At 37.1% G+C, this 19,257-nt stretch overlaps 4 protein-coding genes across 4 annotated transcripts in view; 3 read left to right on the top strand and 1 right to left on the bottom strand.

Moving 5' to 3' along the window:
- The first annotated feature begins 519 nt into the window (after positions 1-519).
- Positions 520-1,302, top strand: LOC121733853 (partner of bursicon). The gene is made up of 3 exons (XM_042124237.1): positions 520-662; positions 802-926; positions 1,111-1,302. The coding sequence occupies exons 1-3, from the start codon at positions 542-544 to the stop codon at positions 1,279-1,281; spliced, it is 417 nt and encodes a 138-aa protein (XP_041980171.1). The 5' UTR covers positions 520-541; the 3' UTR covers positions 1,282-1,302.
- A 4,265-nt stretch (positions 1,303-5,567) lies between these two features.
- Positions 5,568-7,790, top strand: LOC121733852 (bursicon). Its single transcript, XM_042124236.1, has 4 exons — positions 5,568-5,753; positions 5,995-6,104; positions 7,180-7,305; positions 7,573-7,790. The coding sequence occupies exons 1-4, from the start codon at positions 5,660-5,662 to the stop codon at positions 7,705-7,707; spliced, it is 465 nt and encodes a 154-aa protein (XP_041980170.1). The 5' UTR covers positions 5,568-5,659; the 3' UTR covers positions 7,708-7,790.
- A 2,021-nt stretch (positions 7,791-9,811) lies between these two features.
- LOC121733849 (lysine-specific histone demethylase 1A) overlaps positions 9,812-19,257 on the top strand; it is a 437,211-nt gene continuing 427,765 nt past the window's right edge. The window contains exons 1-10 of the mRNA XM_042124231.1: positions 9,812-9,899; positions 9,986-10,209; positions 10,405-10,594; positions 10,835-10,988; positions 11,297-11,425; positions 13,166-13,308; positions 13,733-13,882; positions 15,908-15,966; positions 17,646-17,867; positions 18,742-18,890. Coding sequence (XP_041980165.1) covers positions 9,876-9,899; positions 9,986-10,209; positions 10,405-10,594; positions 10,835-10,988; positions 11,297-11,425; positions 13,166-13,308; positions 13,733-13,882; positions 15,908-15,966; positions 17,646-17,867; positions 18,742-18,890 — 1,444 coding nt within the window. The 5' untranslated portion in view covers positions 9,812-9,875. The remainder of the gene's footprint in view (positions 9,900-9,985; positions 10,210-10,404; positions 10,595-10,834; positions 10,989-11,296; positions 11,426-13,165; positions 13,309-13,732; positions 13,883-15,907; positions 15,967-17,645; positions 17,868-18,741; positions 18,891-19,257) is intronic.
- On the bottom strand, positions 14,596-15,786 carry LOC121733851. The gene is made up of 2 exons (XM_042124233.1): positions 15,704-15,786; positions 14,596-15,177 (listed from the first exon to the last, which is right to left on the bottom strand). The coding sequence occupies exons 1-2, from the start codon at positions 15,728-15,730 to the stop codon at positions 14,653-14,655; spliced, it is 552 nt and encodes a 183-aa protein (XP_041980167.1). The 5' UTR covers positions 15,731-15,786; the 3' UTR covers positions 14,596-14,652.

The raw sequence follows: 19,257 nt of genomic DNA, 5'->3' as shown, positions 1-19,257 counted from the left end.
TTTTCCAGAGAATCAGATAAAGACAAATCTTTGTGAGGTCCTAATATAAAAAAGCTGTATAAATACCTACGAATAATAAGATAAATACTCTCTTATAAGAGCAAAATAAAAATATTTTATTTGAATTAATACTTGAATAAATTAGAAAAAAAGAATAACGTCATCTTACCATTGATATAAAATCGTTATATAGATTTACGGTAGCCGTTATTAAAAACATAATAACAGGACGTATTATATTATTTATTTTAAGGACAAAATATCTAAATGAAATGTATACTTACTTAAACCTAATTTAGATAATAAAAATACTAAAATATTATTATAATATAAAACATTAAAAGTATTTTTATTTTCTTACAATTTATTTGTGTTAACAAGGCATTACACTTTACAGCTGCATGTACGCGCAGTGGGGTTGCGCTGAGTAGCATGTTTCTGTCATATTAAAGCTGAAAATAAAATCATATATAAGGAGAAAATTGTAAGAGTAAACTTAGTTCCTTTCAGTATATTGACCAGGAAAGTACTATTATATAAAATGGTCTTTCGTTCAAGACGTATAGTATTATTCGCTTTAGCATTACTATTTATTTATTTAATACAATGCTACGCTGAGGACAACTGTGAAACTTTACCATCAGAAATCCATATTACTAAAGGTAATTTTAATAGTCCTTATACGATAAAAATATTATTAAATCATTTTGAATAAATATGTAAAATTCATATTTTTAATACTATAATATAAAAAAAACTTCATTAATGCCTACATTAAAAATATTTTATTTTTATTTTTAGATGAATACGACGATATGGGAAGTATAGTCAGATCATGTAGTGGCGATGTAAGCGTTAATAAGTGCGAGGGTGCCTGTAAAAGTCAAATCCAACCATCTGTTGTAACAGCCACAGGATTTTTAAAAGTTAGTAATCTAGTACAGTAGAACTTAGAGTATTCGAGAATCGAGATTAGTGATATTTTAACCTGTATTCGTTGATCTCATTAGTACGAAATACATACAAGGTAGATGAGCAACTTTACCCTACAACTATACTTACAAGGTACCTACGTAATTTTATTTTTCTAATATGGATTATATTTTTCAGGAATGCTACTGCTGTCGAGAAAAGCAGTTGAAAGATAGATATATCACGCTGACACACTGCTATAATACAGACGGATTGAGACTAGAAGATGAAGAGCGAGCCACCATGGAAATTCGTATAAGGGAACCTGTAGATTGCAAGTGCCACAAATGTGGAGACTACAGCCGATGAAAAATATTGATGATTCGATTTCTTTTCGTGGATTCAAACACTCTGCATAGAGACTTGAATTTTGAATAATTTGGAAATGTTTAAAGTTAATTGATAACATTGTGATTTTCCTAACTTGTTAATAAATATGACAAGAAATGTGTTTTTATGTGTTAAATAAATAAAATTAAATAAGTACATACAACAGACGAGCGTTCCTTTTATCTATCCCTTCATAATAATATTATTATATAGGTACCTATTATAATTTATTCATACATACTGACTCAAGTAACGCCAACTACAATATGACGTAGCTTTGTGTTGATTTGTTACTAGCTGACCCGCGTGGCATCGCCCATGTGAACGTGTCTTTAAAATATTGAAAAGACTACTTTTGAAACAAACAAAGTTTTTTGAGAACCGGTTCACAGGCGGCGCAAAAATCGCTGAATAGACTTTCATGCCCTACTTTTTATCCCCTTAACGTTTTGTGAAAATTATAATGTCATATTATTTCCTTCAAAACAATAGTCCAAAAAAATAAGTCTAGCTCTTTAAAAAATTAAGCATATTTAACTAGACACGCGGTAGCGTGTCAACTCAAGTTCAAGCAGAACTGGCGAACAGCATCGTGTGTAATATTACACGAACCATTTGGAGCCACATTTGACCCCCTCATAATTCAAAAACTATTTAACATAAACGTTTCAAATTTGGCTTATATGTATAATGAGACTAGCGAGGTAAATATGCTCTAAATTTCATAAACACATCTCAAACCTTCCTCCTTTTCAAATCCTTTCAACGACTTTTTTAATAGTAGACCTACCTATGTATTGTGGGTAAACGCGTGCCGGCCAAAGGAAGATCTTCCGACCGAGCGAGGTGTTATGCTCGGTCAGGCCGGAGCCCACGTGATACATTTCAGCTGTCGTATATATACCGACGCGCTCAGAAAACTTCGATAGCGCGATGCAGGAATGTTAGGCGAATTGTGGGTACCGCCACATCACTCCCCCCCGAAGACCGGAGGTCGAATCTTGAAGTCTTTGAAGTCTTGTCGCTTGAGTCGCCAGTGCCAGTGAGTTCCAGTGAGTCGGAACTGTTGCAGTGAGTCCCAGTGAGTCGGAACTGTAAGCTGCTGCACGGGATCTAGTGAGTCGGATAGCTGCCGTGCGGGGCCGATGCTACGTGCTGACCAGGAGAGATGTGCTCTGCTTGCTGACCGGTCGGTGTAGTGAGAAAGCCCGATGATGCCGATGCGGAGTCGCCCAGGCCGCGGTACATTGCGGCTAGTGGACGAGGTACCCAATGAGGCGATGCTGGCTGGCGCGGTGCGGAGGGGCGGGGAGTGATGATGATGAAGGAGGCGTGTTCTGTCGCGGGTCACCAATGTGGGTAAACGCGTGGCGGCCAAAGGAAGATCTTCCGACCGAGCGAGGTGTTATGCTCGGTCAGGCCGGAGCCCACGTGATACATTTCAGCTGTCGTATATATACCGACGCGCTCAGAAAACTTCGATAGCGCGATGCAGGAATGTTAGGCGAATTGTGGGTACCGCCACAGTATTTTGATAAATCTCGTAGGGCCTGCGTTTAGGCGAAAAAAAAATGTAATTATTTACGACATCACATTAGAAACCCCAAAATTAACAGTGTTTCTCCACTATTAATTAATGAATGTTATTATACTTAAAAACCTTCCTCTTTAATCACTCTATGTATCTACTAAAGGAAACCGCATCAAAATCCGTTGCGTAGTTTTAAAGATTAAAGGGAACAAAAGCTTTGTCCACACTGTGCCTTTTTCTGTTCGTCAAGGGCATGCGTTATAGCGTAGTCAACAGCGAACGTGAGGCATGCCCGCGACGCATGCCCTCTGACCGTATCCAAAACTTCAAAAATGACAATATTGGCGTTCCTTGACGCATTCAATTATTGAATGCGCCAATATGAAAGTTGATGACGAAAATTGAAGATGAAAGTGCACAGTGTGGACATAACTAATGGGACATGAGGGAAAAAAGGGACTTTGTTTTATAATAATATGTAGTAAACCGCATCATAAGTCGTTGAAAACATGTGATAATAATTTAGGGTGTACGTAGTCGACGTGTACTCGAGTCCATTGTATAGAGCTCACTGAAAAGTCGCAGCGTTGAAAGCAGAAAGAGTAATTTTTTTTACAACTTTTGTATGGGCAAGCTCATGACGCTGGGGTGGTTACCCATAGAAATCACAAAAAAATGCTCTTTCAGCGCTGCTACTATCACGGTGAACTCTTTACAAGGGACTAGGGAGTCATACACATCCTAAAGTATTATAACTTAGTTTTGTTACATCCTGTATTATAGTGATGCATTCTGCGAGAAAGCTCCTTGTGCCTTTTATAAGCTCAACGTAGAGATGACGGCTAAGCACGTATCTCATACTTATTGCAAATATTTTGAGAAATCACAATAATCACTATGTGAAATAAAAGGTGGTTCACCTCTAGAAGTAATAAATACTTATCATTCTAAAACATTTATATATTAAGTCGAATACACCTGCAAAATTTTCTACAAATTGGTCGAGCCGTTTCGGTGAAGATCTGTTGCATACAACCAATGAGATTGAGAATGCGGTGTCTGTTTGTTTCCTTTTCTCACGTATACCTCTAAAGCAACCTTGATGAAACTTGGTTTGAAGGTACAATTACTTTGAATCCCGGCAAAGAATTTGGGTCGAAAATTTATATCCCACAAAAATGTTCACTCTGGCGGTGCGCTAGACAAATTCTGGTCCAAAGAAGTCACAGGCAACATATTCTGTATGTTATTTAAACGTAAAGAGAGACACAATTAGGCAGTAATACTATTTACATTATAGTTTATAGGATAGGTCTTTATCAACTCCTTTGCCTATATTAGGCAAAAGACAAGGTAAAGTATCATCCTCCTAAAATACTCAGTAATAAGGTTATTTTTTAAAAACTAACTCAAACTCGAACCGTGAAGAAGGGGAAGGGCATAGAAATGCAGTTTAGAATTTATTGGTCTATCACTTTATAATAAAGTGTGAGCTTTAGATGTCGTAGGTCTTAATTGTTGAGCTGAGTATGATGTGTGGGGGAAAAGCCTGTAAAATGAGTCCTATTGTAGGATAGGAGAGTAAGTTTTCCAGAGCTGCAAAGATTTTTGATACATCCTATACACTTCGATTTGTTGACTGAATATTTAGTAGCATAATATTTTCCTTTATAAACTTGAAAGATATGCTAGATTTACCATGTACAAAATACATATATTTTAGAACACATAAATAATCACACGACGAACTAGCCATTCCGAAATGCAAGTAAGTATGCCAAGGTATGGCGATGCAAAGTTTCATTTGTAAAACTCTGTGCTAACTATTCAATATTTCCGTCTCTGTGTGATAATTTTGAAAATGATATAATTAGTATTTTTATTGCAAAACAGACCCTCTTATACTGTGTATCTGTTTACCAATAAAAATCTTAATAATAAATGGAATGGAGTCCATGCGATCTCTGACTTCTCTGAGACAAGTCTTCTGTTAAATTTGGAATGAACTGTTGCCGGCAGTGTTTCCTGAACCCTTATCAATAAAACCTGCAAACCTTCAAGAAGAGAGCATAATCATCATCAGCATCTTTCTTAAAAGGCCGGCTACGCTCTTGAAACTATTCTGATGTTGCCGGTGTCTATGTGTGACGGACGACGGTGGTTGCGTCCATCATAGAATTAGAACGTATTTTTGTAGTATTTTGATATCGTTAGCGTCGTTAGGTCGCACCTGGAAAATTTCAACTTTCACTCCAGGGGGGTTAGTGCGAGTTTTATTCGATGATACGCATCGAGCACGTAAACGCGAATTTATATGGGATCAAAGCAGCTCCATCTACTGGCTAACGTGGATACTGCTTTAATCCCATATAAATTCGCGTTTACGCGCTCGATGCGTATGATCGAATAAAACTCGCACTAACGCACTAAACCCAGTTGTTAATTACTTCCATTTTGTTTGATCTTCTGCTTCCCTATGATAAGCGCGAAACACTACTACACACAATTTATATCTTACAGCTTTCAACTATACCTATCTAGTACCTACCTCATAGGCTTACTATGTACAAACTACAAAATATACTGTTTTGCTGTATCATGGCGCGGCGGCCGGCGCGACGTCGTCCCCACTCCCCACCCAGCGTGATCACTTCATGTGGTTTCAGACAAGTTCACTAAAACATTATTAATGTTGTGTAGAAAATACAAGCTTTTGATTTTAGTATCTTAGCATTTCGTCCTTTATAAGGCGGAAATCCTCCACTGTGGTCCACACATGGTCAGTGCCAAGGACCGTGTACAGAAGTCAAGGATAATTTAATTAAAATGTTTAGAATGTATTTTGTTTTTGTGACAATAGTAGTGGTTTCTTACTTTGGTAAGCAGGAAGCAAAAGGACAAGAGGTTCAGTTGCCACCAGGTACATAAAATATTCATTATAATTTGAATATAACGAAATTAATATTATGTTACCTAAAACGTAATTTTTTCCTCATGTTGCCGAAACCTATCTAATATATAAAATTCTCGTGTCACAGTTTTCGTTGCCATACTCCTCCGAAACGGCTTGACCGATTCTCATGAAAATTTGTGAAATTATTTATATGGCAAAACAACGTTTGCCGGGACAGCTAGTATGTATTATAATATTTTGTTGACAGGACAAGAGTGCCAAATGACACCAGTAATCCATGTATTGCAACATCCAGGCTGCGTCCCCAAGCCAATTCCCTCATATGCATGTATAGGAAAATGCTCCAGCTATGTACAGGTTTGTTTTCAAGTAATTTATAATGAACTAGCTATTGCCCGCGACTTCGTCCACGTAGACTTCAGTTAATAGCGCGTGGTGTCAACAAAATTGCTGTCAAATTTAAAAGCTTTTTAAAACCCTAGTACCCCTTAAATCAAAATACCCAAAAACAGCTGTGCAGTGTGCACATAATATTTCATTTTTTAAAATTTTACTTTATTTATACCAAATTTTAAGACTTATTAAGCCCCCAACTTTACCCATAAACTATAATTTATTATTGATAGGTTTAAGGTTACGTCAATGCATAGATAAAGTACTGAGGTCTGAGTTATATAAAAGCGTGTAAAACAATCTAAAGAATCGAAAAATGTAACTTGAGATGGTACCACCTCTTATAGAAACGAAACACGTAAGAGCAAATGTTAGCGCGATGTAGACGACTCTTAGCGCCATCTGTTACGATTTTTTGGAACTAACTTAATTTGAACAAATTTATGCATTTTCACTCCCTTTCAACCCCTTTTTCCGGTTAAAAAGTAGCCTATGTCCTTTCTCAGGCTTTAGACTATCTGTGTACAAAATTTTATTACAATCGTTCCAGTGGTTTTGGCGTGAAAGCGAGACAGATAGAGATACTTTCGCATTTATAATATTAGTATAGATTGTGTGTTCTTTGATTTGAAAAGTGTATTGATTTAATCTAACTTCAATTTTGGGTAGATTCCAAAAATACAAATTAATATCTATGAACGCTTCACAACACGTCACTGGCCCCGTGCTAAGTACCTGAAGGACTTGTGCATATATACTAGTAATCTGTGGACTTGTGTTACGGGTACCAGACAACGGAAATATATTTAATACTTTTATCCTATATGTACATAATTATATTTAAGATTTTTATTATAATTATTTTATACCCATCCATGACCCAGGAACTTTGAAAACTTTTTGTTCCGTCGTCGGCGGGATTCGAAATTTCGAATCCGCGGGCCGCGACCCCCGGCTTGAGCTACCAACAGTCCACCAACTGAGCCACAGAGGTCGTCAATTATTTTGATTACTTACTTAAATTATAATTTTTTTGTAGGTCTCGGGAAGTAAAATATGGCAAATGGAGCGATCATGCAGTTGTTGTCAAGAATCAGGTGAACGCGAAGCAACGGTTGTCTTATTTTGTCCAAAAGCAAAAAGTGAAGAAAAAAGATATCGAAAGGTAAAATAAGTCTTAATAATATTATAATTTATAAGTTTTAAATCTCTTAAGTATAAATCACTTATTTTTAAACTGCACTAAACCACAAGGTATAGTTGGAATTTTGTAGATATATCTATTTTTTATTTTATACCAATGGTTTAGAATTATGTAGTAAATTAAAAATGTTTTCATGTTGTATCTTCGATTTGAGACTGAATATATTTAGTAGCATAATATTTTCCATCTAAGTATGTCCTGAAAATGATTATTGAATAATATTTATAGGTGTCAACAAAAGCACCATTGGAATGCCTGTGCCGGCCTTGCAGCACAATAGAAGAAAGCTCAATTATACCCCAAGAAATTGCTGGATATTCTGACGATAGTTACGTGCGAAGCCACTTCAGGAAAAGTTCATAAAGTTAATATTGCGACCGACTCCTACTTTGCACTACTCATCATCGTGATTCAAATCGAGAATTAGTGACCTCTTGGACCTCATTATGAAAATGTGACTGTTTTACAAAATGACTATTGAATATTGTTAATAATAATAAAAGTTACTATTACTACCGCTTTTGAATTCAACAGTAATTTCCACATTTCTTTGTAGTATTAACTAACTTACGTATTTTCTTAACTTAAAGTTTAAAATTAAATGAAAGTAATATAACGCTGTATCAATGTGAGACTTGGTAGGAAAGGGGGAAGTGCTGAAGTAAGGTTTATTTTTTTTTTTACGTCCGTGGGTTTATGTAGCTGTTTAAATTATTATCCTCTTTGGTAAGGTAGTCTTTTGATAATCTTAATATTTCGCCTTTTCGTAAATGTGTCCATAATATTAGAAAGTTAAAAAAATCGGCCAAGTGGGAATTGGAGCTGCGCACCAAGGGTTCCGTACCGTACTTTTATTTAAATCACACACATTTGAAAGTCGGGAAAATTTTTGGCAGTGGATTTTATTGACATTGGTAGTATTTTCATCATATTTTGTGCATTGTTCAGTCAGGAAAATGAATATTTGGCAGTACATTTTAGTAAAACTACGCACATTATTCAGGGGAATATATAAATTATTTGGCAGTGGGATTTATTATTATTTTGTGTATTGTAGAGTTGGTGAAATTAAATAAATATTAAATACTAGCTGTTGCCCGCGACTTCGTTCGCGTTAGTATAGTAGATCACGACCCAAGTATTATTTATTGTACAAAAATATTCAATGTAAGTACAGCATTGACTTTCCTACGATTTTATTATATATAGATGTTCCGCGCGGCTTCGTTTGCGTAATTTAGGAATTTCACGCGACCGTACATTTTTCCGCAAAAAAATAGCCTATATCCCTTAACGTGGTCTATTCTGCATGTTTGCCAAATAACATAAAAATTGCTCCAGTAGTTTCCTCTATTTCTTCGCTCCTATTAGTCGTAGAATAATAAAATATAACATTTGGCTTTCCTCGATAAATAAGCTATCTAACACTGAAAGAATTTTCCAAATCGGACCAGTAGTTCCTGAGATTAGCGCGTTCAATAAGCCCTTTCAAATAATTTCCCCCCGTTTTTTACACACTTTCCTCTATTTCTTCGCTCTTATTAGCCATCCTCGTCTAGCCGCCATCCTACGGAGAGCCATTATCAACGAGTCCGTTGTTAGAGACGCTACGATTTCAATATGAATGGCTCTGACAGTTAAGCAAGTAAATAATACATCGTATCGTTTTTCCCTTCTACTACCGATTGCAATTTCTATAGGACCGAATAAATCGAGCCCGCAGTAACTAAACGGTCTTTGGTGATGCGCCGAGCGTGCCTCCGGTAGGTCACCCATTCTAGGTGGTTTGGGTTGCGCTTTCCTAATCCCACAAAGCATACATTCGATAGCTTTACGGTCGGCCTAATATGCAGAATCCAATATTTCTGCTTCAAATCGTTGACTACTGTCTCATGGTTATCATGGGCAGCACGAACATGAAAATGTTTGACGATAAGGCGCGCGACGTGGTGCCTGCCGTCGAGTATGACGGGATGTTTCACACTAACCGGGACGTCGCGTGCCGCGTCGATGCGTCGCATTCGTTCTATTATTTGGGTAATACTCTAGGAAAAATTGAAATAATTAGAAACGAGATCGCCGAATATACACTTGTAGGGAAAAAGGTAGTTCTTAAGTCTAACCTCAAAATAATTGTAAACGTTATTAATTATTATAAAAAATCGTGGCTATTTAGACATAATTCTCAAACGGAATTATGTTTAGAGCATAAGAACAACCAAATCTAACTATAGTTTATTTTGGGACATCAAAAATATCAAAAATAAAAGTCGAGTCCAACTCCTATACAAATTTGGCCATGATTCTTTCATTAGAGAATATTATTTTCCCGCCATATATTTTATAGTTTATACTCGACACTGGCCATGGCTATATAGCCGAAGTGCCATAAGAAAAAAAAAGACACTGTCATTTGTTTTGACAAATGACAATTGACATATTTTGACAAATTCATTGCTATTGTTTACCTCTGTGTTTGGGTTTTATTTGCCTTAATTTTACTAAGATATATCGGTAAAAAGATCATCAAAATGAGTCGTAGAAAACGCGCGAAGGTATGATTAAAATAAACACCTTGTAAACATTACTTTTCACTCGTAATTCTAGTATTAACATTATAGGTTATGTTTATCGATTGTAGGTAGAAAACCGGGAACTGGATGATAAATTAAAGCAAGAAGACTCCGAATCTGATCAATCGGAACGAAGTAAGATTACTGCCGGTAGTCCCCTACCAGTTAGCAGCCGTCGCGAGTCATCATCGAGCCGTACTACCGATTCTAAGAAAGATGATAAACCCATCATCATCGAAGAGACCAAACATGAAGACATCGAAGAAATTAATTATAAAGAGATGCTAAACAGGTAATATAAACGACATGACTGTTTATTCTTCTCAACTTATTATTTAGAAAGTATATTAGTTTTATTCTACTCTTACCGTAAAACAACTACCATTACTGAAACTTTCTGTACGTTTTATATTTATCTATAAACTATTGAAATAATAACACACACACCACAGAAGTAAACTAAAGCTTATTTTATTCAAATTTACAGTTTGGAAGGAGCAGCATTTCAGTCAAGATTGCCTTTCGACAAGATGTCTTCTTTAGAAGCTGAATGTTTTTCTGATTTGCAAGGTCCTTCAAGCCATGCATTTATTCAAATAAGGAACCGTATATTAAAACTGTGGTTTGAAGACCCCAAAAAGCAGTTAACTCAAGAACATGCTGTGCAGAAAATGGAGGTAAAATTTTGCTTATTAGTAATTACCCATTTTAGGGACGAATAAGTAATTGTAATGAGTAGGAACCCTAGAAGATATCTGATGATAAGGCAGTGATGTGTTGGTCAGGTCTAAGCCGAACATTTTAGTTGTCAGCTGAGATTTATGCAGCTACTGACTTGGAAAGCATGTATCATTTTGCTAATCGAAAGGCCTCATAATCTTTTTCCTTTTTTAAAATCATGTCATACTTTTCAACAGCCTCCGTACAATGGCGATCCAGCTCTGGTAATGAGGAGCCATGCGTTTCTGGAGCGTCATGGATTTATAAACTACGGAATATATGAACGCATCACTCCCATACCAGCACCACCTAAAGGGAAACAGAGGCCTAAAGTTATTATCATTGGTGCAGGTACTATGTCAAATATTTTAAATTTTTATGCATATTCTAAAAATTTAAAATAAGATAATTTTTTTGTAAACAAAAAGAAAAAAAGTAAAAAAAAAGAAACAAATCATATTACCAATAGCACAACATGTTTCTTATTTGGAGGCAATAAATGATTATAATTTTTTTTTGTATTTAAGTATCTTTTGTGGGTAACTTTCCTGGGTTACTTTCCTGGGTTACTTTCCTGGGTTACTTTCCTGGGTTGTAGGAATTTTCTAAAAGATATATTTTCTAACCAATTTTTAAATACAGCATATTTTTCATTTCAGGTGTGTCTGGTTTGACTGCAGCGAGGCAACTGCAGTCATTTGGTTGTGAAGTAGTTATATTGGAGGGACGTGACAGAGTTGGGGGTAGAATTGTTACCTACAGAAAGGGTCCATATGTAGCTGATTTAGGTAAGAATCAAAAATATATTTTGTTGTTTTACACATAGAACCCTTACCTAACTATGAAATACTTTCTCCCTTACTAATAAAATACGAGTATTTCCACAGCCTGTTAGTGACATAGTTCAAGGTTCATTGTCTCGTGACGTGTGAACATCACGTCATGTGAGTTGTGATATGACAAATCATATCACAACTCACATGACGTGATGTTTTCAATAAACTAGAGCTTGTATAGCTATTTGCTGAGTTAATTTATTTTTATTAGAAAGTTTTTTTTGGAGACAAAAGACTATATTGTTTTAATTTTATGCACAAATAAGAAACAAGAATTACCTACTATTAGGGCGCGATCAGACGTGCGCGTGTTCTGCGCAGGTTGTACTATAGCCTTCGATCACTAATATACAAGATACACAGTCCCATACAAAACCTCTCGAAAATCTGTCGCCGAGTAAAAGTGTTTAAAAAAGTATACATTTATCTATCTTTTTATAAAACAATGTACAATGTGTGTTTACAAAGCAATAAATTTTTACGAACGACGCACGCTTTAAACTAAATTCAACCATCGTCGATATGTCTTAAAGTTTAAATTATTACAATTCCAAAAAAGCACTACAATAATTTTACGGCCGCACTTCGCCGCTGGAACAGGGTGAAGTGAAGTATGAGTGGAGTCGAACTGTTCAACATTTTTTGTTGATTGTAATAATTTTAATAGTCCATTTTTTAATTTTTCCAAAGTTTAATGTATAAAGTGTGGAGTAATTATTTTTACTTGTAATATTATGTTGTTCTAATATGTTTAATTTTATAGTTAAATAAAATATACGTGTATACATTGAATATATATGCTTAGAACATACAACGCTCGCTAAAGTCGGCTTGAAAAATTGTTCGCATCTTTGCCGTGCTATAACTGATATCCAATCTCCACATCTAACTGGATCTCGAGGAAACCAAAAAAAAAATATGTATTCCTCAATAAAATAAATAATAATTAATAGCGACTCCACCAAATGGAACAGAAACACAGTGTATAACCCGAACATTTCAAGTGGGCATGATAAACTACGATAAGTACCTTTAGTATGAGTATTCGCAATTGAGATGGTTTATACCTGGTGTTGATTTATTTACAACTTAATTTTCAAACTGTTTTTTTGTTGATTTCTTAACGAAATACCAATATTTATAATACAATTGTATGAAATATATTAGAATAAGATTAATACTTACCGGAAATATGAAATTCCATCCTTTTTTGCGTTTTAAACGTATGATTTTTACAATTGTTGAACGAGCACTGGGACATGTTTCCCAGCGGAGCGTTCGAGCACTACTAAATCGAAAGTCCACCAGAATGTTGCGTTTGGTGCTCTTTTAGTGAGGTCGTATTTTGCCGCGGACTGTGTATCTTGTATGTTAGTGATCGAAGACTATAGCGTATGGGGAAACACGCGCGCGTCCTCTCCGCGGGTTCAGGGCGTGCTACGCTCGTGTTTTCCCATACGCTATAGTAGAAAACGCGCAGATCACGCGCACGTCTGATCGCGCCTTTACACTGGCAGTGCTTTACATAATTTTGGACAATTGCGTAATATTTGATTTATTGCCCAGTTTTTAAAGAAACAGTTTTTAAGAGAAATGTGTGTAAGAAACGAAAAAGCTAGTATCATGTTATATAATTTGAAAGCAATATAATATGCAACCAAAATCTAATAAAATAATAAATCTACGCTTCAGGTGCGATGGTTGTGACTGGCTTGGGAGGAAATCCTGTAACTACATTATCAGTCCAAATGAATATGGAGCTTCACAAAATCAAACAGAAATGCCCATTGTATGAGGCCACCGGTCATCAAGTACCCAAGCATAAAGATGAGATGGTTCGTAAAATGTATTTAATCATTTAAATTATATTGTACTTGAAGCAAGATATTGCTGTATATTTATTTGGTTTCTAAGCAATATCTGTATTTTTACGAAATTTAACATGTGGGGTTGCCCTTAGTCGACGGCACGCGTCGACGGCAGTCGCTGGATTTTTTTTCATTGAATTTTTTTAAACTTGTCGACTGCCGTAAGCCGTTGCCTGCCGTCGACAAGTACCGTTTGTCTGTAAGCGCTCTTACTTTTCATGGTTGCAAAATGACTGGTTTATTTTTTAATTTTTTTTGATGAAATTTTTGTGATGAACTTAACCCATCAATCCCCATGCGGCAGCAGGTCAGCCGGCTGCTGCATAACAATTGAAAATCTATTGTGTCTGCGATACCCACGATGGAGGTGTTAAAAGTGTTATATTTTCAGGTGGAGAGAGAATTCAATCGTCTGTTGGATGCCACATCTTATTTGTCTCATCAAGTCGATTTCAACTACTACAACGATACACCCGTATCTCTCGGACAAGCCCTAGAGTGGGTTATAAAGTTACAGCAGAAGAATGTAAAGCATAAGCAGGTAATACATGTAGCCTATTACTGTTCAAAAAACCTGTATACATATACACTCAAAAAAATTATAAAAAACGCCATAGCCCCTGATAGGCAGGTACTAATAAAAAGTGTCGAAGTCAAAATATATCGTTCTGTCTAGCCTCCTTTCGCAACGCCGAACGCGCCAAAGGAATTTTAAATAATTTTTGTTACAATAATAATTAAAAAAAACACTTAACCATGAATCATGATCATGTTAGTACATAGCACATTGGACTACTTCTTATTTATGGAAGAAATAAGGAATATCTTAGTAAAATAAAGTGCCGTCTGGTGGCAAATAACGTCAACGTGCTATTTCTGTGACAAAACGAAGTTATAAGCGTTCGTTCCTTGTAATAACGGCGGAATCCTAAAAGAACTTCTTATGATGTACAGGTGAAACTTAGAGTATTTTTTTAATCTACGAATAATAAATACTAAGGAAGAGTAACTGTGTCAAAACTCAAAGTCCACGAGTCTACAAAATGTGACCCGAATACATGCATACTTTATACCGAATACATGGTACACAATGTTGTGTAAATATAGAAGTGACTTCGTAAATTTGAGTGTAAGTGTTTCATTGCTATTGCCATATTTTAGTGTGCAAAAAGGAACCAAATTCAAACGGTTGAAGTATGGGAGTTACGTTTCCTTAGTTTTTGTTATTCGTAGATTTTAATACTTACATTAAAATGAAAGGAGTAGGGTTGATTAAAACAGCATCCTAAAAATCTCAGCGGTAAGAGTGGTTTATGCAAAATTTTCGGAGCCTTCGACGTTCATATTATCCATTTTCTTCATCATATCGACCTTCTGCAAGGTGATTTTGACTAAATTATTCAGCACGGAGCTGATATCTCCATCATTGGTTAGGACACTTTTTATGTAGTCCCGGTTGCTGAAACCTCTCCTCGTTTCTTCTATGGGTAATGCCATTGGATTCTTTGTGGTTGGTTGCAAACCAGGTGATGCCCTCAAAAGCGAGGGCAACAGCTGGTTTGCACATTGGCAATCCGATCCGCAACAAACAGTGACACATATTTTACACTCCTGAGAATATACTCGTCTGGGCGTAGGCAAAGGTGGTTGTTTCACTTTATCGTCTTCGTCCAAATCTTCTGTGTCGGATCTAGCACCTTTGTGGTTGGGGCTGTTGGGCTGCATCCTATCGATTTCCTTGCTGTCTTTGAAATAGAACACGGTTTCGCCACTTTCTAAATCGGTTGATATACGTCGTTTAGGCATTACGCTTGTTAGCTGTAGAAGAATCAGCAGCTGGAATAAAAAAAAAAGGTTTTTAGTTTTTTTAGATACCTATACAGGGTGCAATTAAACCTTTAAAGCCAATTTTTTTTCCAGGGCTTAGGTATTATTAGGAGAGTCCATTTAACCAAAAAAAAATGGGTGTTATTTTTTTTTCAATGACATTTTATCCCATTTAAAATCGTTGCAGAACGGTCACTCACGGCGCGGGGGAATGAGAGGGGGTGACGCGGGATGAGGCGCGCGCGCAGGGGCACATTGTGTCCATTAATTGTAATGTTTTTTAGGATAACTTTCGGAAGTTTTTTCTTAATATTTTAGTACTGAGTGACTATAAAAGAAAAAATACGTGTATTTTTATTTTTAACAAGGATCAATATATAAAAATTTGGCAGGAAGGTTTAATTGCACCCTGTATTATAATGACGTAAGTGTAAAAATCGCCGGTTTTCGAAACACGGAGTACGCACAAAAGCAGTTTGTAACGCCGTATAACAAAAATAAATAGAATGTTGAATAAAATTTAAATAGAAAATACCTTTCGCACTACTGTTTTGAGTTTCATCGCCAACTTTACTGCCTAATATACGCAAGAAATAGTTCCTAATCAATGTATAATGTTTGTAAACTCTGAAGTTTTTTACCTTTTCCGTCCAGTTTTATTTTCACAGAAAACGTGATTTTGTTTCGTCGATAAAAAGCTAGTTTATTAATTATCATTGAAACATTTTTTTTCGAACAGATTCAACACCTGAAAGCGCTTTTAACACTTCAGGAAAAGCTGAAAGCAAACATTAACAAGTGAGTAATATTTTTGTACGATAAAAAGCTGATGTAACTAAATAAGCTGTTGCCAGGGACTTCCATGCGCAAAAAGTTTTTTTGCGCGGGAACCGTACATTTTAAACCATAAAAACCTGCATGCTCTTTCCCGCTTTCAAAGCCACTCCATATCGAATTTCATCAAAATCCAGCGGTTTAAGCGTGAAGAATGAAGATCCTGATATTATGTTCTAACTGAACAACATTTAGGCGATTCATTCGGCCTAAAGCTGAAAAACTGGCACCCGCTAGAGTATCAGTGTAAATTAAACACAAAACAAGCACACTAGCTATATATGTGTCGCAGCCGACTGGTTAAAATAGCCGTTCAATCAAACAGCTAGACTGAACTGAACTGAACCCTTTGACTGAACAACGCTATTCAATCACACGGCTTTACGTCGTTTAGTCGACTTGTTGACTACAACGTTCAACACTACAGCTAGACGACGCTTAGCCAACTGGTTTAATGGCAAATTAACTAGGGTGATAACCTTACCTACTTTTGGACTTTCTGGATTGTGTTTGTTTTTGTTTTGGCGGGGGACTGCCCCCCAACCCCTTCCTTTTATTTGATGACGGTCGCCGGCTACTGCCGCAGTTCGCTCGCTGCGCTCGCTCGGCTCCCTCTGTGTTGTGGTCTAAGTTCTAACCTAACCTAACCAACTTTTGGACTTTCTGGATTGTGTTTGTTTTTGTTTTGGCGAGGGGCTGTGCCCCCCGAACCCCCCTTTCGGGGGGGCTGAAAAAACTGTATTCTAACTAATTTTGAACATATTTAGCACATACAATAATTATAGCTGATTTATTATTTATGGAATTGCAATAAATACCTTGGTGATGTATTTCATAGTCCCGTAACTTCTCCTCGAATATTTGTTGAAATTTTGATTCACTAGTATGTGCCTCCATAACTTTTGTCTCTTTAATAACACTTTTAACTTTTATTAACTATTTTCTTTCCGAAAAACAACCACAAACACCAACAAACACCTGCTAGTTGACGCCATATCGTAAATAAAACGCACCTAGCGCCGCAGCGGTGCGCGCTGAACTACTTCAATTAGACGGCGGCTTTTGAATCAGCTGTAGTGTTGAACATTTTGAGCGACTAAAATATTCAATCTAAAAGCTAGACGTGTGATTGAATAGCGTTGTTCAGTCAAAGGGCCAGCTGTTTGATTGAACGGCTATTTAAACCAGTCGGCTGCGACATATGCATCGCTTTGTCTAATTGGCTCGAAACACAAAGACGCAAAACATTGTATAACAGCAGTCCCCCGCCAAAACAAAAACAAACACAATCCAGAAAGTCCAAAAGTAGGTAAGGTTATCACCCTAGTTAATTTGCCATTAAACCAGTTAGCTAAGCGTCGTCTAGCTGTAGTGTTGAACGTTGTAGTCAACAAGTCGACTAAACGACGTAAAGCCGTGTGATTGAATAGCGTTGTTCAGTCAAAGGGCCAGCTGTTTGATTGAACGGCTATTTAAACCAGTCGGCTGCGACATATGCATCGCTTTGTCTAATTGGCTCGAAACACAAAGACGCAAAACATTGTATAACATAATATTATATAATGCGAACACACTTTTTCCTCAACCTATTATTATAATAGAGTATCAACTGTAACTTTACAATGAAACTCGTTAATTTACAGAATGTCCGACATCAAAGAGCTCCTGCACTCAATGAAGGCGGAGAAAGAGGCTTTAATCTTGGAGAAAGAGAACGGAGCAGTGACCGACGGTATACTCCACGAGTTCAATATGAGGAGACTAAACCGAGAAATGACGCAGCTGTGCAACGAGTACGAGACTCTAACGTCACAGAACGCCACCATAGAGGATAAAATCACGCAGTTGGAGGCTAACCCGCCCAGGTAAATGATAATTATATTAGTAAATGCGGGTTAAAAGAGTTCAATATGAGGAGACTAAACCGAGAAATGACGCAGCTATGTATCCAGTAATATACTCTGACGTCACAGAATGTTACTAGTGTTACTACAGATGATAATATTCCAGGTAAATGATATTTTATCACTGAATGAAGGTAAAAATAGTTGTAATAGGAACTGACGGTATTTGACCGCTCAAATTTGACTCCAGTTACTGACATAAATACGTATAGCACCAGTACGCTAATTTAAATTTTTATAGACCAACACGAGTTTCACGACCAACTTTGAGTTTGGAAATTCTACGAAATGCATCATTTATGTGCATCGAAAATCGAACCATTTTTTGACTCAGTAGCTCTTTCGTAGTATTTATTATTTCGAATCTATAATGGGACATTCCACGCTGAACGGACAGGTAACATAAAATGATAATAAAAAAAATACGTTTGACACTCCTCGAACTCCAGTCGAACGCACACACACACTGTGCTATAGCTTGGCAACGTTACAGCTGTGCCGGTTGGTGCGGCGAGCACCCCGAGCCACACCGAGCCGAAGTCTGCCGAACTGAACGAATGTTAGGTGTTTTTCGTTACGGATTTTTTTGATTCGGTCGCCGCGCTCTAACCTATGTAATAAGCCGCGTACTGGTTGAGCGAGCAGCCTCGTCAGGCTGCCTTGTGGGGCAAATCCTCGGGTGGTCAAGAGGTGCCTCGAGGCCAACGTACGCGCTGCCACCCTCGAGCGTGCCGCGGCCCGTGCCTCGCGAGGCTGCTCGAATGGTCAGTACGCGGCTATAGCTTAATAATTGAATGTTTCCGCTTTTACCCCTAATATTAGTATGTATTTGCAGCTCGGTGTATCTATCAGTCCGCGACCGTCAGATCCTGGACTGGCACTTCGCGAACCTGGAGTTCGCGAACGCGACGCCGCTCGCCAACCTGTCGCTCAAGCACTGGGATCAGGACGACGACTTCGAGTTCACCGGCAACCATCTCACAGGTACTTTCCTTTTTTTTCTCGAAAAAACATTTTTTTTTCTAAACGTGTAAGATACATGCCATCAGAGAAGTTGACTCATACCGGCCGCCTAGACGAGCCATTATTGTCAATATCACGTCGTATTGCGTGATATTATTGACCGTCTAGGGTTAATATTGAACGCGCCCGCCTTTCAATCTTATTGTCAAATAAGTTGTTCAATAAAGTATAGCTCAATATTATTGTAGGTCTAGGATGGTCTAGGAGCCCGCTTACTTTAATTTAATTATTCATTTTTTGTCTCTGAGTTGCTGTTATAGCATAAAGACAGCGCAAAAGGCTGTGAATGGTCACAGGGATGACGGCTTGTTGCCACAAAATATTTGCA

This window comes from Aricia agestis, chromosome 14 (assembly GCF_905147365.1).
Source record: "Aricia agestis chromosome 14, ilAriAges1.1, whole genome shotgun sequence".
NCBI classification, from domain to species: domain Eukaryota; kingdom Metazoa; phylum Arthropoda; class Insecta; order Lepidoptera; family Lycaenidae; genus Aricia; species Aricia agestis.
Note: the sequence above shows the minus strand (reverse complement) of the source record. Positions and strands in the feature narration are given on the sequence as shown.

Bases quoted from the DNA above. Each gene is read 5' to 3' on its own strand.
- LOC121733851 (XM_042124233.1), bottom strand. From the start codon at position 15,730: ATGAAACTCAAAACAGTAGTGCGAAAG. The intron at 15,178-15,703 runs GTATTTTCTATT...TTTTTATTCCAG, and splicing joins TCAAAACAGTAGTGCGAAAG to CTGCTGATTCTTCTACAGCT.
- LOC121733853 (XM_042124237.1), top strand. From the start codon at position 542: ATGGTCTTTCGTTCAAGACGTATAGTATTATTCGCTTTAGCATTACTA. The intron at 663-801 runs GTAATTTTAATA...TTTTATTTTTAG, and splicing joins AGAAATCCATATTACTAAAG to ATGAATACGACGATATGGGA. The intron at 927-1,110 runs GTTAGTAATCTA...TATATTTTTCAG, and splicing joins CAGCCACAGGATTTTTAAAA to GAATGCTACTGCTGTCGAGA.
- LOC121733852 (XM_042124236.1), top strand. From the start codon at position 5,660: ATGTTTAGAATGTATTTTGTTTTTGTGACAATAGTAGTGGTTTCTTAC. The intron at 6,105-7,179 runs GTTTGTTTTCAA...ATTTTTTTGTAG, and splicing joins AATGCTCCAGCTATGTACAG to GTCTCGGGAAGTAAAATATG. The intron at 7,306-7,572 runs GTAAAATAAGTC...TAATATTTATAG, and splicing joins AAGAAAAAAGATATCGAAAG to GTGTCAACAAAAGCACCATT.